The sequence below is a fragment of the Eumetopias jubatus genome, unplaced genomic scaffold, assembly GCF_037043125.1.
Source record: "Eumetopias jubatus isolate StellerSeaLion01/CBP00866 unplaced genomic scaffold, mEumJub1_p1.0 scaffold_8, whole genome shotgun sequence".
NCBI classification, from domain to species: Eukaryota; Metazoa; Chordata; class Mammalia; order Carnivora; family Otariidae; genus Eumetopias; species Eumetopias jubatus.
Window position 1 is genome coordinate 94,931,793 of NW_028274814.1, and position 24,864 is coordinate 94,956,656.

General features: G+C 37.5%; 1 protein-coding gene and 1 pseudogene across 1 annotated transcript in view; one reads left to right on the top strand and one right to left on the bottom strand.

The window, feature by feature from the left end:
• Nucleotides 1–24,864, top strand: part of NUP107 (nucleoporin 107) — a 48,271-nt gene that overhangs the window by 22,909 nt on the left and 498 nt on the right. Inside the window, exons 12-27 of the mRNA XM_028110855.2 lie at nt 106–219; nt 3,984–4,074; nt 4,226–4,302; nt 6,269–6,328; nt 7,091–7,236; nt 7,354–7,402; nt 10,811–10,880; nt 11,192–11,310; nt 12,422–12,460; nt 13,187–13,337; nt 13,673–13,785; nt 14,611–14,713; nt 15,197–15,357; nt 16,129–16,254; nt 18,043–18,156; nt 24,532–24,699. Coding sequence (XP_027966656.1) covers nt 106–219; nt 3,984–4,074; nt 4,226–4,302; nt 6,269–6,328; nt 7,091–7,236; nt 7,354–7,402; nt 10,811–10,880; nt 11,192–11,310; nt 12,422–12,460; nt 13,187–13,337; nt 13,673–13,785; nt 14,611–14,713; nt 15,197–15,357; nt 16,129–16,254; nt 18,043–18,156; nt 24,532–24,699 — 1,701 coding nt within the window. The remainder of the gene's footprint in view (nt 1–105; nt 220–3,983; nt 4,075–4,225; nt 4,303–6,268; nt 6,329–7,090; nt 7,237–7,353; nt 7,403–10,810; nt 10,881–11,191; nt 11,311–12,421; nt 12,461–13,186; nt 13,338–13,672; nt 13,786–14,610; nt 14,714–15,196; nt 15,358–16,128; nt 16,255–18,042; nt 18,157–24,531; nt 24,700–24,864) is intronic.
• Nucleotides 18,896–20,071, bottom strand: LOC114214965 (dnaJ homolog subfamily A member 1 pseudogene; annotated as a pseudogene).

The following is a 24,864-nucleotide window of genomic DNA, read 5'->3' on the forward strand; positions in this document are numbered from 1 at the left end:
AATTTATTTCAGTATATAAACTCAGAAGATTTATCATCTCTTGGTGATGTTTAAAATGTATGTGGGTCCAAAGAATTTATCATTGATTTTTTGGGGGGAGGGTAGGACCCAGATGCTCCCATTAGACAGAAAATGCCCCTTGATGATCTGGATAGAGAAGATGAAGTCCGATTACTCAAGTATCTTTTTACTTTAATCCGTGCTGGAATGACAGAAGAGGTAAGTCATATATCCCTGCTTCTTCAGTTTCAAAGTCATAGACTCTTTTTTTTTTTTTAAAGATTTTATTTATTTATTTGACAGAGAAAGACACACAGCGAGAGAGGGAACACAAGCAGGGGGAGTGGGAGAGGGAGAAGCAGGCTTCCCGCTGAGCAGGGTGCCCGATGCGGGGCTCGATCCCAGGACCCTGGGATCATGACCTGAGCCGAAGGCAGATGCTTAATGACTGAGCCACCCAGGTGCCCCTTCAAAGTCATAGACTCTTTAAGTTGTAAGGGATCTTTGTGACACCTAGTATGTCTCCTCGATACAATAATCTCTTCCACAGTATTTCTGGATCTCCTTTCTGTTTGAACGTATTCAGAAGGCAGTGCATTCTTGTTTGTGCAACTCTAATAGAAAATTCTTTTTAAGAAGTCAAATTTTGCCTCCCTGTGTTGTACTGCATACCCTAGGCATAACCCCCTAATTTTTAGTTCTGATTTTTAAGAGTTAAGAATGTGTCTGACCCTAATTGCTTTTCTGGATGACACTATTTACCCTTGAATGGCCCTCAGACTTCTTCCTTTTAATCTTACTTTTTAAAATCTCTTTTGTGATAGTTAAAATCTTACGTATAGAATGTGAAGTATCTAATTAGACAGCTTACTGGATGGCTTGGCTGACTCTTGAGGTGAGACAGTCTGATGCCTGGGAGCTTGCACCTGTTTTGCAGTCTTCTTGGTGATGTTCTTTAGGTAGATATATGTTAGTTCAAACTATTGTAATTTCTTATGGTAGTAAGTCTTGAATTACTAAGGATCATTCTTATTTTTTAACTAAGAAAAGAAGTGGTTATTACATACTCATTTTATTCAGAAAATATTTAAGTTCTAGCCCCTCTGCCTGGTGATGTGGGAAATAACAGTGGCAAATAAGGATGTATTTTAAAAAACAGAAAACAAAAATATCACTTACGAAGCCTTGAAAAACAAAAATTCTCAAGGTCCCACTACCTTTACGTAACCACAGATAGTGGGGTTTTTTATTATTATTATTATTATTATTATTATTATTATTTGCTTACAGCACTCTTTTTTCATTCTGCCTTTTTTTTTTTCTTAGAGATAGCAAGGACTTCAATAAAGTCCATATTTTCCATCGTTCCCATTTACAAGCAAATAATAATACAGCCCTGAAACCCGGAGAGCTTGGGTGACTTCCAAGGTCACAGGATTAGTGAAATAATCAAGGCTGGAATGCAAGGCTCTGATCCCAGTTTAGTGCCTATTCTATTACAGTGTGGTCAGTCTGACTGTACCACTCACTGTGTGTCCATGAGTAAGCTAATCACCTTTGGGCCCCAGTTTTCTCATCTATTAAAGGCACATAATTAGCACCTCTCTCGTTGGGTCAAGTGAGGCAGTTCATGTGAAGTACCTAGCACAATGTCTTGCTCATAGTAAATATTCAGTAAATGAGAACTCTCATTAACATTTTCACCTTATGAAGAAACTAAGTGTTAGAGCCTCAAGACTTGACAAGAGAACAAGATTTTTTTTCTTTTTCTTTTTTCCTTTTACCTTTTGGCCCCCTTCATCTATTTCTCCCAACCCCCACATCTGGCAACCACTGTTCTCTGTATTTATGAGCTGCTTTTGTTGTTTACCCTTTTAATTCCAAATATAATAAGAGAGGTCACATGATATTTTTCCTAGTCTGACTTATTTCACTTAGCATAATGTCCTCTAGGCCCATCCGTGTTGGTGCAGATGCCATTGTATATCTATGTACCACATCTTTTTATCCATTTATCCGCCAGTGAACACTTAGGTTGTTTCTGTATCTTGGCTGTTGTAAATAATGCTGCAGTGAACATGGGGGTGTATATATATTTTCAAGTTAGTGTTTTTGTTTTCTTCAGATAAATACCCAGAAGTGGAATTATTAGATCATATGGTTTTCCTATTTTAAATTTTTTAAGGAACCTCCTTACTGTTTTTTCCACAGCAGCTGCACCAGTTTGCATTCCCATCAGCAGTGCACAAGGGTTTTTTTCCCCACATCCTCGCCAGCACTTGTGTTTATTATCTTTTGATAAGACCTTTCTTTTGTACCTCTTTTGAACATAATCATAATCATAGTATAATACATTGAGGTTTTTTTAACAACTTTATTGAGATATAATTCACATACCATATAATTCATCCTTTATCTTGTATTTAAAATATACAAGTCAATAGTTTTGATACATTGCATTATTCATTTTTTTCCCACTGTGGTAAAATATATATAACATATTTTGTCATTTTAACCATTTTTGGTGTGCATTTCAGTGCCACTAATTGCATTTACAATTTTGTGAAACCATCACCACTGTGTTTCCAAAAGTCTTTTCATCAACCCAAACAGAAACTCTGTAACCATTATGTAATAACTCCCCATTTCTCCCTTCCCTCAGCCCCTGGCAACCTCTGATCTACTCTCTGTCTATGAATTTGCCTATTCTAGCTGTTTGATGTGAGTGGAATCATGCAATATTTGTTCTTTTGTATCTGATTTATTTTGCTTAGAAAAATGTTTTCAAGATTCTATATACAATTTTTATCCTTTTTTAGATAGCATATCAAAACATTTTTCCATGTTACTACATTTATAATTTTTAATAGCAACAAATCTAGAATGGTGTTTGGGGTAGGATATTCTTTAACTGGTCATATTAATTGGGTTCTCTAGGTTCAAGTGATAGAAACCCAACTCAGGTTATTTACAAGGGAGGAATTGATTGGTTTATGGAACAGGGAAGTATAGGGGGTTATATCTGGTTTTAAGCGGGATCCAGGAATTCAAAAGATGTCCCTAGGATACCATCTCTTTCCCAGGCTCTTGGCTCTGTCCCTCTCTCTGTGGCTTCATTCTCAAGAAGCCACTCCTCATGTCAGTGATGACCCAACAGCCCCAGGCTTACATCCTTCTGCCAGCTAGCAATTCCAGCAGAAGAAGTGTGTCTCCTTCTCACTATCTCCAGCAAGAGCCCTAGGAGTGATTCTTACTAGGTCACATCCCTAATCTTAGAGTTCAGAGGTGGGATCATAGGATCTTACCCAGACCATATCAACTAAATGGGGAAGAGACAGTTCCTAAAGAGGTTACGTATCTATTTCACTGGTTAGTCTAAGCTGATCTGTTTGGTCACAGTTAACATAAATATCAGTGGGCCGAGTGAGCACTAGCGCCTTGTCATTATAGAGACTAACAGTGTTTTCATAATACTTTTGTGTGAATCAGGGATCATTGACCTTTTTAGCCGCATTTGCGTCTAGCAGAATTAAATGCTTGTGGGCACCATGGGAGCCAGTTAGTAAGCCCAAAATCAAAGAGCAAAGGGATTATTAGGGAAAGAAAGAAAGGCGGAGACCACAGAAAAGACATGCATGCTGGTGGCGAAGTTGTCTACATTGTCCTTTGCAACATCGTTCTTTAAGTTATCTAATCCTGACATATATTGCTTATACTTTTTTTTTTAAGATTTTATTTATTTATTTGAGAGAGAGAGCACAAGTGGAGGGGAGGGGGAGAGGGAGAGAAGCGGGCTCCCAGCTGAGCAAGGAGCCTGATGTGGGGCTCGATCCCAGGACTCTGGGATCATGACCTGAGCTGAAGGCAGATGCTTAACCGACTGAGCCACCCAGGTGCCCCTGCTTATACTTTTCTATAAAGCACAAGTACTTTTCCAGTACCGCACTGGTTATGTAACTGACTGCTCTTTTTTGTTTCTAAAGGCACAACGACTCTGTAAACGTTGTGGTCAGGCATGGAGAGCTGCAACACTTGAAGGCTGGAAACTCTATCATGACCCTAATGTGAATGGAGGTATTTTAGTAGGTTTGATTCTGAGAATTAGGGATATATTTAGCTCTAAATGCCAGTCTTTATGAAGCATAGCTTTTGTTTTTAGAAATTGTTGAAATAAGGAGTTCTCTATTTTAAACTATAAATTTGTATTTCTTTTACTGTTTTATAGGAACAGAATTAGAACCTGTAGAAGGGAATCCATATAGAATCATTTGGAAAATAAGTTGTTGGAGAATGGCAGAAGATGTAAGATACCAGAAAGTCTTTACTGATACTGATTTTTACTCTAATTGCAAGCCTGCTGATGGTGCTGTGAAACATTCAGAGCGCTAGAAGACTAAAGTTTGTTTTCAAAAAAAAAATTTTTTTTTTTTTTTAAGTAGGCTCCACACCCAGTGTGGGGCTGGAACTCACAACCCTGAGATTGAGTTGCATGCTCTACTGACTGAGCCAGGCAGGCGCCCCTATTTTCAAAAAACTTCTGATCAAATTGAAGAATAGGGGTGGGCAGGCTTAACTACCCATCAGAATTATTCAGACACTAAGTACTAAGAATTAAACACTGATAAAAGGCAAAAATACAAAGCAGGTACCAAATGAATTCCGAGAATAAGCAGGGGCTTCCTAGGAGAAAGAATTGAATCACACTTTGAAAAATTACTGGGATTTGAGTTGTTGGGTATGAAAAGAAGAGGAAGGAATTCTTGGTAGGATGTGTAAGTTGGAAAACCCAAGGGGAGGTGGTAGTTCTATCAGGTTGGAGCAGAAAGCTCATGAAAGGAAGTAGAGTCAGTTCTGTTATGACACCACGGGACCTGTGCATTCCTAAAAAAATCACAACAGCATGCAAAATTGTGCAGAAAACCCACAGGTCTTTTGGGGAAAATAGAGTTGTGAGCACAGTACTAAAAATCCGTCAGTGATACATCAAAAGATAAAAACTTAACAAAACACTGTTAAACAGGAAATACACAAACGCTACAATAAATGTAGCACCTTACCTTGAAAAAGCACTGAAGTGTACCTGTGGAATTGTCAGGGGTTGCAGCTTGTGAGTTACTGTGAGGTGTAGAAGGAGGTTAGCTGAAATGAAAATGAAAATTGTAACACTTGATATGGATGGAGGTAGCTTATAATACACCTAATGAAGTGAGGTAGCAGGTAGATGTTTGAAGTATGTCAGTTTTGTGTATTTATAACTGGCTCCATTCAGCTAGGTGTGTTTTTTTGCATTCACCTAGTATTTCTTGTAGATGAAATTGTGCATTATGAGAAATTTGCATTATGTTTAAGTTGGTCCCTGATAGATCAGTTGCACTGGAACAAATTCACATTTTTAAAACAAAGGTTGTAACAGAACTAATGGAAAAGATGATTGAAAAAGATAAATTAAGAACAGGCGTTGGTGGTCCTCAAGTGTTGCTCTAAAGAAGGAGCATATCCTATTTAGTAGTGAACCATCAAAACCTCGAGGGCACGTGGCAACAGTGCTTTAAGAAGATCAGCATGACGGTGAAAAATAGGCTTAAAAATGGAATGGACTGAAGGCTGAGAAACTAGTTAGGAGCCTGTCGGAATTATTCAGACACTAAGTATTAAGGTCCTGTCCTAGGATAATATTGATGGTGGAAAGGAAGGGAGCAAGAGTGGTCCAGAGGGTGATTGGAAACAAAGGCAGAGGAGGACTCAGGTATATAGTGAAAGTCTCTGAAGTCTTGTTTAGATGATAAGAAAACAGGAAATGCCATCAATAGAATCTGATAGTAAAATGGACTAATTGATGAATGTAATTAGCCCTGCTTAGGAATTAAATGCAGACTGATGCAGGACAGGTCCCAGGTGCCTTGTTTTGATGTTTTTAGATAAGTATCAAGTAGTGTTAGGTATTGAGGAACTTCCTAGAGGAAAACACCTACACCACTTCTATCTGGAATAAAATTTAACTATGATAGGTAATCAAAGCATCGTTAGAGTTGGATCTTTCGTCCTGTATTTGAAATTTAGATGGTTGATTTTTCCTGAAGATTTCAGCACTAACTATCAGCAAACCAAGGAGTCCTTCTTATTGCCCCAGTAGATCTTTAACTAAAGTTTAGAAACTACCAAGTGAATAAATAAGTTCAGTTTAGAAGACATTGTAAAATTGCAGATTATGAAAAAAATTGACGTACTAAGAAGACAATATTTCAAATTTATATTCATTGTATTTCAGGAACTTTTTAATAGATATGAGAGGGCAATTTATGCAGCTTTAAGTGGGAATCTCAAACAGGTACGTAATCTATTTTAATTCTTCCTTTTTCCTATGGGACAAAATCAGATACATATTCTAATACTCATGTAATAAATTTTATAAGCTTAAGCTACTTTCTTATTTTATTTTAATTTTTTTATTGTTAATCATCATATAAGGCTTAAGCTACTTTCTAAGAGTAGCAGTGACAGCATATCATGAAATAGAATAGTGACTTGAGCTGCTTAATTTCATGTATGCCATACACCAAATGATGTTTTAATACATGGAATCAGACTTTAATTTCTAAGAATTGTAAATTTAATTACAATACATATGTATATTTTTTTACAACACACATTTATTGATGACTTATAGTGCTCATAGGTTTTTACAGAAGTACCACTAAGGGACAGTGACTGTTGGGATTGTCTTGCATTAGTATGTGTGTGTGCACGTGTGCGTGTGCTTCTTGCAAACCTCACCACCCCCTGCATTTTATAGCTATTTGAGGGATGTTATAATAATTAGTTGATACACCATCTTACATCAACATGGAAAATTGATGCTATTGTGAACTGAGTATGGAAAAAAATCTATTAATAGTTCCAACTTTTTAGAAGATGTGGTGTGGGTGGGGGTAAAAGGCTATTTGATTTGGTATGGTATTTTGCAATCCATTATGGTTCATGTCATTAAAATGACTTTATAGTCCGTATCAACGGGAGTAACTGCTTCCCCGTCTCCCCCTCCCCCACTGTTGACTGTGTTTGTGTGTCTGGTTTGGCATGGGGGAAAAAGCTGCTTCCTGTCTGCGACACCTGGGAAGACACAGTGTGGGCCTACTTTCGGGTGATGGTGGACAGTTTGGTAGAACAGGAGATCCGGACGTCAGTAGTGAATCTGGATGAAACTGAAGAACTCCCTAGGGAATATTTGGAAGCAAAGTGAGTTGTTTATTTTTTTGTCCTAATGATTTGCAGTATGCTCTGTAAAGTTTTATTTTGTAGCCCTTGTTCATATTATTAATATTGTTTTATCCCTTTTCTGTTTTCTTTTTAAAGTTGGACCTTAGAAAAGGTATTTGAAGAACTGCAAGCTACTGATAAAAAGGTAAATATTAGTAGGAACCTTTTAGGATAACTAGAAGAGGAAACAATGTTATGCGGTCGTGCCATGTATCTGAAAGGCAAAAAAATATGAAACTTTGTTATATTTTCTTACCTCTTATCTAAATGAGAGACATTCTTTTTTTTTTTTTTTTAAGATTTTATTTCTTTATTTGAGAGAGCACAAGCAGGGTGGTGGGGGGGAAGGCAGAGGGAGAGGGAGAAGCAGACTCCCCACTAAGCAGGGAGCCTGACATGGAGGTTGATCACAGGATCCCGAGATCATGACTTGAGCGGAAGGCAGACGCTTAACGACTGAGCCACCCAACCACCCCTAAATGAGAGACATTCTTTATTTTTTTATTTTTATTTTTTAAAGATTTTATTCATTTATTTGAAAGAGAGAGAGAGAGAGAGAGAGCGAGAGAGGGAACACAAGCGGAGGGAGTGGGAGAGGGAGAAGCAGGCTTCCCGCTGAGCAGGGAGCCCAATGTGGGACTCAATCCCAGGACCCTTGGGATCATGACCTGAGCCGAAGGCAGACGCTTAACGACTGAGCCACCCAGGCGCCCCTAAATGAGAGACATTCTTTAAAAGGAAGAGACTTAATTGCATATTTATATGATACATCATTTCTGTCTCTTTTGTTCAGGATTGGTTTCATCTAAAAATAAGGGTATGCATGTAAGCTAATTTATCCCTTTATGAAAAAGAGAAATATTAATGGAAAATTAACAAGGACTTTTCCTAGATCTTAAAATAATTAATATCTTTAGGTAATATTCTCCTAAATAATTTTAAATAGCTGAAGTATGTAACAAAATAATCCAAAGATATAAATAAAACCTATATAATAACTCCCTCCTAACCACCTTATGGTTATTCTCATTCCCCAGAGATGATAAAATATATAGCTATTTTGTCTTTTATATCCTTCTCCATACTCTTAGAAATATGTGTAAATAATGTAGATATTCCAAAATAGGATTTTGATTTTTGTTGTTTTTTGCATCATACTACATACGTTACTCTATAACTTGGCGGGGGTGTGTTTTTTTTTTTTTTTTAAGATTTTATTTATTTATTTGAGAGAGAGAGAGAGAGAGAGAAACAGCATGAGAGGAGAGAAGGTCAGAGGGAGAAGCAGGCTCCCCGCTGAGCCGGGAGCCCGATGCGGGACTCGATCCCGGGACTCCGGGATCATGACCTGAGCTGAAGGCAGTCGCTTAACCAACTGAGCCACCCAGGCGCCCCAGGGGGGGTGTGTTTTGTTCTTATTTATTTGCTTTTTTGAGAGAGAGAGAGATTGCATGTGGGGGAAGGGGCAGAGGGAGAGAGAGAATCTTAAGCAGCCTCCATGCCCAGCAAAGAGCCCCAGCATGGAGTTGGACACAGGGCTCAATTTCATGATCTTGAGATCATGACCTGAGCTGAAATCAAGAATCCGGATGCATAACTGACTGAGCCACTCACGCACCCCAGTTGTTTGGTTTTTGTTTTTTGGGGTTTTTTTCATTTTTTTCATTTAATGATACTTTCTCCAAGTTAGTGGATATAGATTTAATGTTACCTGACTTACTCTTTTTAATCATTCCTCTTTTGATGGTATTTAGGTTGTTCCTAGCATTGCAGTGAACATTCTTATATACATATATGCTTATCTACTGGTCCTATCTTTTAGGATAAGTGTCCTAAAAGCAGAGTTGCTGAGTTAAAGGGTAGCTGTATATTGAATTAATTACCTGGTTGTAGCATTTAATTCATATTCCCATAAGTAATTTATTAATGTGGCCATTTCCCTGCATTCTCATGAGTCCCAAATATCACACTTTGAATTTTTTGCTAATCCATCAGATTAGGTGGGATATAGGAACTCACTGTACTACTCTTATTTCCCTGGTTATTCATAAGGCTGAGCAAGTTTTCCTGTGTTTATTGACCATTTGTGAATTTCCTGTTCAGATCTTTTACCTATTTTTCTGTTGAGTTTTATCTTTTCCTTAATACTATATATGACTTCTTTGTATAGTAAAGAAATTAATGCTTCTTCTATCAAGTGTTTATTACCATTCTGTTATTTTGGAGATTCCAGGTAATTGAAAATAAAACAAGTAAAGGAATAGATACAAATATTAGAAAGGGGGGAATATTTACATATGATAAAAGTGTAAATCTAGAAACTCAAGATTCAGTCAGTTACTGGGATTAATAAAAAAATAAGAATTGTGAGTTTTTTTAAGTACCTAAATTCAAGACAAAGCTACACAAAAAATCATAGCCTGTCTGTACTTTCCACAGCTAATTAGAAAAGGATTTAGTCCTCCCCCCAAAAAAGTCCCTTTAAATTACTGACCCAAACTATAAGATATATAGGATAAAATTAACTAGGGGTTTGAGGACTGCAGAAACTATAGAATCTTACTGGAAGACATGAGTCAATAGATGTACATGTTCCTGGATGAGAGGATTTGATTGTAAATATTAGCCATTCCAAAATTAACATAGAAACATAATACTTTGGGGGATTATTTCTGAACAGAAAATTTTACAAGTAGAAGAATAAGTGAGAATGGCAAGAAAATTTGGAAAGGAATAATATTATGAAGTACTTGACTTAATAATAAAACAGTATAATTATACAACAAAACAATATGCGGTTAGCACAGGAATGAATAGATCAGTGAAACACAGACGTCGTTGTTAGATCCAAATATGTATCAGCACTCAATAGATGACAGAGGCGATCTTTCATTTCAAAGGAAGAGAGTTGGTTTATTTACACACATGGTATGGGCATGATTGACGTTGTATCTGGAGGAAAACAGAGCTAAATCCCTACCTCATGCCACATTTTAAAATCAGTTCCAGATGGAGCAAAGATTTGAATGTAAACAAGAATGAATGCTGAAAGAAAATTTAGATAATGAAATAAAAATTAAAATATATTTGACAAAAAAGAAATAAACTATTTGCTTCCAAACAGTGCAACAGCAGTTCACTTGTAGTTTTTTCTACTCTGTCTAATCACTATTTTGGTGGTTTCTGTTATGCTTGGTGCCATGTGCAGAAGAGAATACACAAGGAATACTTTCAAGAATTGCTGTTCGTTTTTGAAGAAATATTATAGTTTGTTTTACTTAGGTTACATGTGCCCTTCCTTTCTGGCTCACCATGAAAATATTCACAGAGATTAAATTGTTTTATCACAGTTCTCTGCTTTCAAGGATTGTTCAGCTGGAATATATTCCAAAGGCATTCTCTTCCTCAAATTTGTTTTGATCTCCTAAGACCCCTCATATGCAACTTTTCCTTTATGTATGTTGTTTTAAAAGTTGACATTTTAGTTTACTAATGAATACATACTATAGAATGACCACTGTGGGATTTATGGAAAATGTAAAAATTTTTTCAGAGAGTTTTGGAAGAGAATCAAGAACATTATCATATAGTTCAAAAATTCCTTATCCTGGGAGACATTGATGGTAAGATACTATACTTTTGTTTTACTTTCTGTGAGTTCTTTGTTTTCTTATGGCAGTTTTGTAAAAAGTTATCAAAACAGTGCATGACTCACCACATCTTTTAATCTTTCTCTCAGCCTATTTGAATGCAATTATTAATTGTTAGATAATAGTTTGAATTTAATCCTGGGTCTGTTTTATGTGGGGGTTATTAACAATGAGGTAGTGATTTCATAGTACTATAGGAATACAGTGAATATCCTTAGTAATGTTTATTTCTGTTCTTTTGGTTTTTATCCCTATTATTGAATTTTTGCTTTGATGGCTTATAGGTTTGATGAATGAATTTAACAAATGGCTTTCCAAAAGCAGAAATAATCTACCTGGACACCTCCTCCGCTTCATGACTCACCTCATTTTGTTTTTCCACACTCTGGGACTACAGATCAAAGTAAATAAAAAAGAACAATTTACTGTCCTTTGCAGGGGTGACGCTATATGCCTCTCATCAGAAAAACATGCTACTTTTTTGTTGTTATTTTCTAGAAATGGTGGTAAGGGTACAGAAGTCGTTTTTCTTTTTTCTTTTTTTCTCTAAGATTTTATTTGAGAGAGAGTGAGCATAAGTGGGGGGAGGGGCCAAGGGAGAGGAACAAGCAGGCTCCCTGCTCATGACCTGGGATCATGACCTGAGCTGAAGGTAGACCCTTAACCGACTGAGCCACCCAAGCGCCCTGGCATAGAAGTCTTCTATATGGTCTTGTATGGTCACTCAGTGATAATTCACTGTGGGTGACCCTTTAGGGCTCTAGTCTACGGATGCAGAATACGTGTGTGTGTGTGTGTGTGTGTGTGTGTGTGTTTTAAGTAATTTTTTTAAAAGATTTTATTAGCATGGGTAAATGAGCAGGGGGAGGGACAGGGACAAGCTGACTCCCCACTGAGCGGGGAGCCCGACATGAGGCTGGATCCCAGCACCCTGAGATTATGACCGGAGCTAAAGTCAGATGCTCAACCGGACTGCAGGCGCCCCTGTGTGGTTTTGATAAATTCATAACTTTATCCTCATTGGTACCCAGCCCTAAATCAACCAGCAAAGCTAACTGAACCAAACTACTTTTTCAAACCTTTGTTTCTTTTTGTTGTTGTTGTTTCTTTTTCCTAAATGGTGGTAACATTTTAGTCAGTACATGTAGAAGGCAGAATGATAGAGTAGTTGAAAGCTTAGGCTTTGGAGTAAGAATCCTGGGTTCACATCCTTACTCAGCAGCTTCTAGTATATAATTCTGGGTAAATAAAACCTCCGAAGTGCCTTAGTTTAGAAACTCTTAGTTTCTTCCTATGTAAATTGTGAACAATGATAGTAATCACCCACAAAGAGTTATGGAAGGTTAAATTGGGCAACACATAAACTTTGCTAAGTCCTTAGCCTAGCATGTAGTCATTGCTCTGTGATAAATATTAAAATTATTAAATCAATAGCAGAATTTTTATTAGATACATTGTTGGTAGACATAAGCAATTGTGTTTATAATTGAATTATATCTTTTTTTTCTATGAAGGAAGAAGTTTCCATTGAAGTTTTAAAGACATACATACAGGTAAATTTTAAGAATCCACAATTTGTTTTTTGGTTTTTTTTTTTTTTTTACTGTTTTGGTGGAAACAAAAATCAGAATGGTAATGTTTTAATGCTCAGTGGCAGGAAAGTCATCAGAATCTATAAGAGATCTTTTAATTATCATAAGTATATATATATTTTTAAAGATTTTATTTATTTGTCAGAGAGAGAGAGAGGGAGAGTACAGGCAGATGGAGAAGCAGCCTCCTTGCCAAGCAAGGAGCCCAATGTGGGACTCGATCCCAGGACCCTGATCGTGACCTGAGCTTCGCGAAGGCAGATGCTTAACCATCTGAGCCACCCAGGTGCCCCAATCATAAGTATATTTTATTTGGAATTTAAAATCATTCTGTTCGGTGGCACAAATCCACATCTATATGAATCTCCCATAAATGTTTGAAATTTTGAAGTGAAATTTTTAAAAAGCACTTCTGATCCCAGAACCTGTTGTTATTATTATTAGAATTTTTTTTTTTTAAGATTTTATTTATTTATTTGAAAGACAGAATGAGAGAGAGCACATGAGAAGGGGGAGGGTCAGAGGGAGAAGCAGACTCCCTGCTGAGCAGGGAGCCTGATGTGGGACTCGATCCCGGCACTCCAGGATCATGACCTGAGCCAAAGGCAGTCGCTTAACCAACTGAGCCACCCAGGCGCCCCTCTTGTTATTATTATTGACATACTTTGATCTTTTTCTGTTTTTTAGCTTTTAATAAATGAGAAGCATACAAATCTCATAGCATTTTATACCTGTCATTTGCCTCAAGACCTAGCTGTTGCCCAGTATGCATTATTTTTGGAAGGTGTTACAGAATTTGAGCAGCGCCACCATTGCCTGGAGCTGGCTAAAGAAGCAGGTAAAAATGGTTGAGAACTTTTTGTTGGGCTTCACAGGCAAGTTATCATTTGGCATTAGTAACATTTATCTTCCTAGTTTTAAATCTTCTCTTGAAAGAAAAAGAATGAAATTTTTGATGAAATTCTGTTTTAGGAATAAAATAACTTAAACTGTAACTCGTGTAAAATATTCCTGTTATGGCATTTTCTTTTATAATTTTATAATGTCTTTCATATTTTACATGTTACATTTTTAAAGAATTTTTATTCCAATTTACGAAATCATTGTGACTGTTTAGAGAATATTATTGTGAATGATTAATTCTTGTTTTTGTCTCTTAAAAAAATTCCTTAGATTTGGATATTGCAGCTATAACAAAGACTGTAGTCGAGAATATCCGAAAGAAAGATAATGGTGAATTCAGTCATCATGACGTGGCCCCAGCCCTAGATACCAGCACTACTGAGGTAACATGAGGGGCAGGAGAGATGTGTACGTAACTCCTAATAATCCCTCACATGGCTCTTTGGTGAACTTTCACCTTAACATACTCTGACTCCTTTCTTTTTTTTAAGAATTTTTCTTTGTCAGCCAAAACCTTTTAAATTTTAAAAATTGGCAGCAAGCAGACTTAAGGTCTTATGTAAGGAATTTAAATTACTTGCAATAGTATTGTGTTAAAAGAAAACTTCTTTAACAGAAAAAAAGTGAGCATTGGATATTTGCTCATTGGATTATTCTAGATACTTAATCAATCACTAACTCTTAAGTAGTTTACTTATCCTGTTTTCAGAAAGAAAAACATTTTAGAGTAGCAGTTAAGGAATCACCTAGTTAAGTTGGTGGGACATAGAATATTTAATTCCAGATTCACACTCCAGGAAGGTTTTTTTTGTAATTTTTTTCCCAGGTTTTTTTTTTTTTTTTAAGATTTTATTTATCTGTCGGAGAGCGCAAAAGCAGGGGGAGTGGCAGGCAAAGGGAGAAGCAGGCTCCCTGTTGAGCAAGGAGCCCAGTGCGGGGCTCGATCCCAGGACCCTGAGATCATGACCTGAGCCAAAGGCAGATGCTTAATCGACTGAGCCACCCAGGCGTCCCTTTTTTGTAATTTAATAGAGAGTTATTAAGTGTGAGAAGTGAAACTAAGGAAAGCTAGATTCTTTCATAATTTCGTATAACTTGAGGGAAAATCATGTTTACTAGAAGTGCAGATGTAAGTTAATTTTACTAATTTGCAGAATATATTAGAAAAAAGCACAATTGATGTTTCTTTTTTCCAATTAAATGAATAGGAGGACCGTTTAAAAATTGACGTAATTGACTGGTTGGTATTTGACCCAGCCCAGAGGGCAGAAGCACTAAAACAAGGCAATGCGATAATGAGAAAATTCTTGGGTATGCTTGATTTTAATATTCTTTTTTCAAGTTTTTGTTCAAATCTATATATTCTTAAATTTTGTTTTGTTGTGTTTTTTTTTGTTTTTCTAATCCTTCCAATGGGGGAGGGGAGGGCAGATGACAAAACAGCCATTCTTCTATATTAAGCCTAGTATTATGAAACAAAACATTTAACATTATCATTGTCCTAATCAGTTTTTCATGTAATCTCAAGGCTTTGAAAAATGTAATTGCCTTAAGATACCAAAGTTGGTAAAAGCAACTGCATTAAGTGAATCCTTTTGTGACTTGACACACTGAAATAAGGAAAAAGCTTGACCATCAAGTAGAAAGAATCATCCAAACCTTTAGCAGAAGTACTTTGGGACTCGAGATGCCTAACAGCTGACTGTGAAAGTTGCAAACCAATTAATTTGACTCCTTTAGAAAGCACCATACAGCAATTTACATATATTGAAAAATTGTGTATCTTTTTCATAGCCTCAAAAAAGCATGAAGCTGCAAAAGAAGTGTTTGTGAAAATTCCTCAGGATTCTATAGCAGAAATCTATAATCAGTGGGAGGAACAAGGAATGGAAAGTCCACTTCCCGCTGAAGATGATAATGCTATCAGAGAACATTTGTGCATTAGAGCTTATTTGGTGAGCTTATAAAGAAAGTCACAAATGTGTCTATCTTCATGATGGTATTTCTGAATCACTCTCAGACTTTGAACTGTTTTTCCAGAAGTGGTGGCTGACTTTTTATCTTATCTCCCTTGTGACTGTGGTACTGACTGATCCATAGGAGCATTGAAATCGTGGTCTGGCCTTCATCAGCATAAGCTTCTAATTAATGCTAACCGACCAAGAACTTCTCACATTGTAGAGCGTATGTGATGTCTGAAACTTAGTCTTCTTAAGATTTTTTGAATGCCTGTATCAACTTAAATATTTTGGGGGAGGGCAGTAACTGAAAAAGGCAAGATAATCTAAATTTGTTATACCTAAAATTAACAACATACTCATTTAAAATTCATTCAACAAATAAGTAATTACATCAGGCTAGGTTCTAAGGGACATCTGTGGATAGCAGTTTATCCTTGCCTTCTAGAAGCTAATAGGCTAGTCATGAAGACAGACAAGTAAACATTCGTACATCAGAGAGTGGTAAGTGTCAAGATACATATATGACCAGAGTGCTTGAGGTAGGACTAGGTTCCAGAAAACACAATATACATGTACCTTGCTGGTGTTTACCGCTTGACAAAATATTTATTTACAATGATTTTTTGTGTGTGCAAAAAATAAATACTGAACAGTTCTGTTTCTTGCTGTTGCAAAATTACTTCTAAGAACCAAATTTTAAAAGCTGTGTAGAACATATGGAAAACTTGTTTGTTTTGTATTTTTCTGTTTTATTTTACATCTTAGGAAGCCAATGAAACCTTTAATGAGTGGTTTAAGCATATGAATTCAGCTCCACAGAAACCTACTTTGATACCTCAAGCAACTTTTACTGAGAAAGTGGCTCATGAACACAAAGAAAAGAAATACGAAGTAAGTTGAATATAGACAAGACCTATCTATTGGATTTTAAAATTATAGGTCATGTATTTATTTTTTTTTCAGACTTTTTTTTTATACAATGTTATATTAGTTTCCGGTGTCCAACATAGTGATTCAACACTTCCATACATCCTCCAGTGATCATTACAAGTGCTCTCCTTAATCCCCATCCCCTATTTCACCCATCCCCAGCCTCTTCCCCTCATCTATGGATGGACACCTGGGCTGCTTGCATAACTTGGCTATTGTAAATAATGCTGCAGTAAACATAGGGGTGCATGTGTCCCTATGAATTAGTGTTTTTGTATTTTTTAGGTAAACTCCCAGTAGTGCAATTGCTGGATCATAGGGTAGTTCTATTTTTAACTTTTTGAGGAACCTCCATACTTTTTTCCAGTGTCTGTACCAGCTTCCATTCCCACTGATAGTGCACAAGGGTTCCTTTCTCTCCACATCCTCACCAACATTTGTTGTTTCTTGTGTTTTTGATTTTAGCCATTCTGACGGGTGTGAGGTATTACCTCATTGTGGTTTTGATTTGTATTTCCCTGATGATGAGTGATGTTGAGCATCTTTTCCTGTGTCTGTTGGCCATCTGTATGTCCTCTTTGGAAAAATCTTCAGGTCTTCTGCCCATTTTTTAATTGGTTTATTTCATTTTTTTAGTGTTGAGTTGAAGAAGTTCTTTATATATTTTGGATACTAGCCCTTCATCGGATATGTCATTTGCATATATGTTCTTCCATTCAGTGGGTTCCCTTTTAGTTTTGTTGATTGTTTTCTTTGCTGTGCAGGTTTTTATCTTGATATAGTCCCAATAGTTTGTTTTTGCCTTTGTTTTCCTTGCTTCAGGAGACATATCTAGAAAAATGTTGCTATGGTTAATTTTGGAGATACTGCCTGTACTCTCTTCTAGGATTTTTTTTTTTTTTAAGATTTATTTATTTTATTTGAGAGACAGAGCAAGAGTGCCAGTGGAGGGTGGGGGTAGAGGGAGAAAATCTTAAGCAGATTCCCTGCTGAGTGCAGAGCCTGTTGCTTCCCAGGGCTCCATCCCACAACCCATGAAATCATGACCTGAGCTAAAACCAAGAGTTGGGTGCCTAACCAATTGAGCCACCCTAATGCCCCTCTTCTAGGATTTTTATGGTTTCAGATCTCCCATTTAGGTCTTTAATCCATTTTGAATTTATTTTTGTGTTTGATGTAAGAAAGTGGTCCAGTTACATTCTTTTGCATGTAGCTGTCCAATTTTCCCAACACCATTTGTTGAAGAAACTATCTTTTTCCCATTAGATATTCTTTTCCTGATTTGTTGAAGTTAATTGACTGTATAACTGTGAGTTGATCAGGTCATATTTAGAGAGACAATTTCTTTAGCGGTTATATTCTTACTATAACAGGTGATCTTTCTGTTAATGTTACTTGAAAAAAAAGTCATTTGATTAGTTAGTTTTCTGCAGGTTATTAACCAAACATGAAAAATACCTTTAGGTGATATTAATGTTCATTTATGAAGTTAACATTTTAGTGTTTTGTTTCACTGCAATCTGTTGATACTTATTTTTGTATTTGGCTGACTAAAGTCAACTCTTTTTTTTTTTAAGTTTTATTTCTTTAAGTAATCTACACGCACGACCCAGATATCAAGAGTTGCATGCTTCTCCATAAAGTCAGCTTTTTAGAATGATATTCCATGTAAATATTCCTGTGTGTGCTTTTACAAATACATTATTGGTTTTAGTCTGTTAATATGTCTGCCTTATGTTTGTTTTGCAGATGGATTATGTTATTTGGAAAGGGCATTTGGATGCCCTGACTGCCGATGTGAAAGAGAAAATGTACAATGTTTTGTTGTTTGTTGATGGAGGGTGGATGGTGGATGTTAGAGAGGTAAGCTCTACACATTGTGTACAGCCAAAAAGAAGAAGTCTCCGTTCAAAGGTTCTCTCTCTGGATAGGAGCGTCTGTGGGCCTTTTATACCTGACCATCCCAGAACTTTAACCTACACTGAAAATACGAACTAGGACTGTTGGGTGAACTGTTTCTTCAGATTTAATATGTTCATTCAGGGTACTTTAAAAATTCTGGACCTAAAAATTATATGTGTATTCGACTCAATTTAAGGATACGAAGATAAGTCTAGAGGCAGGGGCCGTGGCCCTCACCTCTGAGCTATCCATTTAAATGACCTGGGGGACTTTTTAAAAGCCCACTCTTAGAGATTCTGATCTAATTGATCTGAGGGCTGAGTTTTTTGTTTGTTTCAGAGCTTTTATATTTGAGTTTATTCTCCATTTAACTTTTAAAACACTACTATAGGGGCACCTGGGTGGCTCAGTCATTAAGCATCTGCCTTCGGCTCAGGTCATGATCCCAGGGTCCTGGGATCGAGCCCCGCTCGGTGGGGAACCTGCTTCTCCCTCTCCCATTCCCCCTGCTTGTGTTCCCTCTCTCGCTGTGTCTCTCTCTGTCTCTCTCTCTCAAATAAATAAAATCTTTAAATAAATAAAACACTACTATAGTTGGATCTTAAAAACAAAAACAGTAGCAAGTAGTGAGCCATGATTATAGTCCTTCACTCATTGACTGCTGCATATAAAATGCCAGCAGTGTTATTCACTGCCCCCGTTAAGAGGTCTGACACTGCACACCACCTCTGGGATGATGTTCATCATCTTCATCTGCTTCCCCATTGTAATGGTGCCATCTTTCCTGATTTGGATCAAAGTCCACCAGTACTCTCTGGTCCATTTCATCAGTCTCTTCTACTTCCTTCCTCTCAGGCAGGAGTTTTTCCAGCAAAGAGAGTTTATCAGGAGAGAGAAGGCCATTCTCAGGAAAGTTTACCTTAAATTCAATAATTAGGCAAACCTTCTCATATGGTCTATGATAAATTGGCATGCCTTCATTTAGCACACACTTGATACCTCCATGCTTGACAGTTTGACCTGGATGAGAGGCGATGATGATGGTTCGGTTGTCAAGAGTAGACATTGGCTTTTGAAAGCTACAGAGTGTTTCAGCCAGCTGTATGTCCATATACATGAAAAGGTCTTCTCACCGAGTAAAAACAGCATGGTCCTTCTGATGTAAAACAATGATAATATCTCCTAGTTCCAGTCCTGGTTCTTGGTCTCCTTCACCATGGAATGTTATCTTCCGGCCATCTTTCATGCCTTTGTCAATATGAACTTCTAGAATCTTCTCTCCAGCTGTCTTCCTTCCATTGCAGCTTTTACATCTGTCTTTAGGACTGATCCATTCCCATCGCCCTGGCACTCCGTGCACACAGATTGAATTTGCTGAACCATTCCAGGTCTTATCTGATGAATTCTTACTTGTATTCCAGTACCTCGGCAATTGGGACAACATTCGACTTCTCCTTTCTTACCACCTCAGCCTTCACATTTATTGCAAATCACATTCTTTTGCAGAGCTAGTTTTCTTGTTGCACCATTACATAAACCTTCTAAGGTTACTGAGAGCTGATGCACAACATTTTTACCTCTCCTTTCTCTCTGCATCCTTCCTCCTCCTCCAAAAAACATATCAAAGATGTCCATGGGGGAGCCAAAACCACCACCAGCTCCACCTTCTTAATTGTTCTCCTCCTTTGTCATATAATTCCCTTTTCTTTGCATCAGAGAGTACTTCATAAGCTTGAGAAATCTGTTTAAACTTCTCTCCATTTGTATCCTTATCAGCGTGGTACTTCAAGGCCAGTTTCCTGTAGGCCTTTTTCAGTTCCTCCTGGGTGACATTGGGTTTGACCCCCAAAACATAGTAAGTGGTTTCTTTCACCATTTTCTACAGCCGGTGAGAGGGCCGAGGCCGGTGTGGGGAGCGGGAAGGAGCTTGTTGCCAGGCACAGCTCGGACAGCCACTGCTCCTCCGTGGTCTCACCGAGCGTTGCTGGAAAGTTCCCGTTTTTTGTTTTTGTTTCTGTTTTTTTTAATCTGCTGGAGAGCTTAAATGTGTATCCTGGGTTGAGACCAGTTACAAAAGTACTAAATGCCATAAGAAAAGCACAGATTAAGTATTTTGTGAGTTCAGGAAAAGAAAAGTTTTTTACCTGGAAGAGGTCTAGACAGGATGCTTGAAAGGTGTAGCATTTGACTGATTCCTGAGGAATGGGGTCGAAGCTGAATGAGCTGAGGAGAAAGGAAGGATACTGCAGGTAACTATTGTGAGCGAAAGACGCTGAGGGCTGATCCTGTGGCATAACATAAACCTTGAGTAACCAGCTTTGCCTCTGCAGACCTCATGGTCTGTCCAAGGGGAACTGGAAATGCTAGATTCTTGAATATATGGTACAGTATTTTGAACAGAGAAAACCATAGGAGTGTTCTTGGTATCTTTCCTTCTGCTCTTCTCCATATCCTCATATATTCACTATTGTTTTGGTTTTGTGTGTGTGTTTTTTTTTTTAAGATACTACATTTTTCTAGCTCTTTCAGCTTCCCTTTCTGACCAGAAACAAAAAACAATAGGGCATTGGACTAGACTAGATTTGAGCCCCTATTTACTACTATTCCTGATATAGTAAATTCTCCCTAAAGTTCATAATAGAATACTGTTGACTTCATAGTTTTGAACCTTCAGCAGGCTGCTTGAGCTAAATTTTTCTCTTGTGATGCATGCTGGTTTTCATGAAGATAAAATTTTAGTGTTGCAAAATGCTACTTTAAGTATCATTTAAATTTTGAAAAGACTTGAGTGCTTTATTTTATTTATACATAAATCTTTGTTCTAATTTTTAACCTTAGTACGTTAGATAATGAAAAGTCACAAAATAGTCTGGGGTATTGTAAGAATAGAGTTGGAATGAAAGGCAATGAATGATACTTTTGTGTTTTATCAAACATTTAAAAATCAATATTCAGGGGCACGTGGGTGGCCCAGTCAGTTAAGCGTCTGCCTTCGGCTCAGGTCATGATCCCAGGGTCCTGGGATCGAGCCCCACATCGGGCTCCCTGCTCAGGGGGGCGCCTGCTTCTCCTTCTCCCCCCTGCTCATACTCTCTCTCACTATCTCTCTCTCTTTCTCTCTCTCAAATAAATAAAATCTTTAGAAATTAAAAATAAAAATCAACATTCAGTCTCAGTCACTTCTTCAAATCAAATCCAGAAGAGAGTTCTTGAACAATCAAGTAAGTGATAATGATATTTTGAATCATCTCAGCTGAGTTTAGCTTAATACTCTTACATATTCAACAAAGTAGGGGATTCCTCATGGCTCCTGCTGGCACACATGTCACTCGTATATGAATTTGGAAATGGTGCCACTTCTCTTATCGACTCTGTGCCAAGTGTACATGACCTGTAGAGTCTAGACGCAGGCTAGACCTCAGGGCCTCACTCGCCAGGCCACCCCCATCGTGCAAGGCACACCTGTACAGGAGAGCCCTGGCATCGTACGCTGTCTTGTATATCCATGACTCAGGTTTGTACGTAATGCTAGAATGATCCCTCTCCTGTTAGAGGCTCTTAGCACGCAGGAATGGCAGGGTGATTGGAGCAAGCAGCTTGTCTTTACCTGCTTTTTGCCACCTCTACCTCCACCACACTCTAGTTGAAGCCTCGACTGTCTTTCCCTTACTTCCCAGTCTTCCTTATACAGCTTCATCATCCAGATCAGCTAGTAATCCTTTTAAAGTGGACTAGATGTTACTCTTCTACTTAGAACCTTCTGATGACTCATTACATTTTGAATAGAACTCAGAGTTCTTTTCTTGATGTACAAGATGGCACATACACTGGACCTTGACTACCCCTCCCCCCCATCCCCCCACTACAGGTTAAGCCTCTGGGCCTCTTTGCTATTCTTCCTCTGCCTAGAATGCTCTTTTCCCAAGATAGCTGTATGGATGGCTTTCCTACCTCCTTCAGTAGTATGCTCAATGTCCTCTCTCTAGAGACCCTCCCCGTCCCCCAACCCCCATATATCACTTTCTCATTATCCTGCATTGGTTTTCCTCCTGGCAGTTGTATATAATGTATAATATATATATTTATTTGCTTGTTGTGTCTACCTCCATTAGGATGTAGATTTCATGAAGGCAACAACATTGTTTTCTTCATTTCTCTGACTTTGGCACTTAAGTTAATGCCTAGAACATAAGAAGCTTTCAGAAAATATTTGGTACATTTAGTAAATGACTGAGGTGAATGCCCTGTCTTCATATTAGAGATACCTGTAATGTCAGTGCAGCTCAACTCCTGCTGGCAACACATACCAGCTAATGAATTTTTCTCACATGTAAGGCACTACTAGATGTCCCTAATGGAAAGAATGTTTTAATTTTATATATTTATAGGATTTTTCAAAGCTTTTGTTCATTTGGGTGACAAAAACAGCTTAGGTTGTGGAGAGCAATTTATTTCCTTTTCCTCCTGCAAATTGCTGGGCCCATCAGGCATGATTCAGGATGGTTGGTAGCCCTCAGTCTGCTGGTATGGGAATCCATTTTAGTTAGCAGAACCGATTACCCGTAACACCCAAGGGTGTTACAGGACCTAGAAGAAGCAGGTGCCAGAATCCATCCCATGAGATCAGATTACTAATAGACCTGCTGCTACTTTCAGGTGATAAGGGCGGTGAGAGCCAGGGGCATTTTGCCTCTTTAGCATGGGGGGGAAAGACTACATTGGAGCACAAATGGAGTGACTCAGAGGAAGCAGTCCTTTCATTCTTAACAGGCTCTGGGTGGAAACAACTAATTTGAATTATGAGTAAGACCTTTGGTTTTAAATCCACCTCTGAAGGTCGTGAGTGCCTATTTGAGAAAAGAAATAAAAATGCTTTCCCTTTTAAAATTAAGAAAACACAAGGCATGCCTTTTAATATTTACTGTTACATATTTATATCTCAAAACAAGACTAAACGATCGATAGTAATTTTTCCTATGTGTGGAAACCTGACCTAGGTCACCCTAAGTTAGTACAATCATTCATTGGTAGAATTACCACATTACATTTTGTTGCTTCATGCCTCCACTTACATCTACCTTTGAAATTACTTTAGCAACTTAATATTATAGTCTGTCCCATGAAGATACTTTCACTGATTAATGTAAGTTTTCATAAACAACAAAAAAGTTCCAAACTTCTAAGAAGGTACTGCTTTAAAAAAATTAATTAGGTATTTTATTAGGCTTTTCTAAAGACCAGATATTTAGGGGCGCCTGGGTGGGTCAGTCGGTGAAGCGTCTGCCTTTGGCTCGGGTCATGATCCTGGGGTGCTGGGATCGAGCCCCGTGTCGGGCTCCCTGCTCAGTGGGGAGTCTGCTTCCCCTCTCCCTCTGCTCCTACCCTCAGCTCATATGCTCTTTCTCTTTCTCTCAAATAAATAAAATATTAAAAAAAAATAAAGACCAGATATTTAGCTTGTCTTGTTCTCTGTTTTGTCTTATGCTATGAACTCTATGGATTTCCTTCCTTTTTTTAAGATTACTTCATAAATTTTAAGGTTGGGTACTTTTTAAATTATTTTAATGATTTTAGATTTCAAATTTGTTGCCAGAAAATGTACTGGGTACACTTCTGTACTCTTACTGCCCACATAATTTTTTAGAAAGGCCCATGTATACTTAGAAATGCTAATTGTTTTCTCCATATTGTTTCCTCATTATATCTGTTAGTTCTGTCTCATTAATTATGTTATTCAAATCTATAGGTTTTTAAAATTTTTCTATTTTTAAAAAATTATACAAAGGAATCATAAATTCACAGTGCTTAAAAACAGTTTGCAGTGACATTGTCCCATCCTGTGTGCCTCTCCCCACATCATGACCCTTGTCCCCTGCACCAGTCACCACCTCTAACTTAGACCTCTCACATGTATCTCCGTCTGTACGCATCCAGGGAAATGGTGCTGCTTTTCTGTTCTCAGTTTTGTTCCAGTGGTATTTAGTATCTAACTTACTGCTTTAAGCATGTTTTTATTCAAGACATAATAAGTGTTAGAAATACAAATTCAAAAAAAAAAAGAAAAATACAAATTTAGAAGCATTTTGTTTTCATTATCAGACCTGGGGCTACTCTGTAGTATGTTTTGTTTGCCTTCATGCTGTTTTACCAAAAATTGTGTCTCTAGCTCTCATGATTAAAATTCTGCCTTGTTTTATTTTTAATGGGCATCATAAGCTTTAGAGAAGCCCCATTAGCTTCTACCTGTTGCGTTTTGGTTTTGATTCAGTACTTGATTTTTTTATAACAGTATTTAGCTTAAACTTGTTAAAATGACAACTTGATGTCTGATTATAGGCTGCTGAAGAAGACCATGAAAGGACACACCAAATGGTTTCATTGAGAAAGCTTTGTCTGCCAATGTTGTGTTTCCTGCTTCATACCATATTGCATAGTACCGGTCAGTATCAGGAATGCTTGCAGTTAGCAGATATGGTCTCCTCTGAGCGCCACAAACTGTATCTGGTAAGTTCTAGAGCATTTACAGTTTTAAATTTTAGTGATTTGATAAGCTCTGTAATAATACTTGATTTTTGTGAGATGTGTTTACATTATATAGATGTTCTTAGATTTTCTTAAAGTAATGGTCCACTTCTAGTGTTTGTTCTTTTTTTGAAAATACATACATAT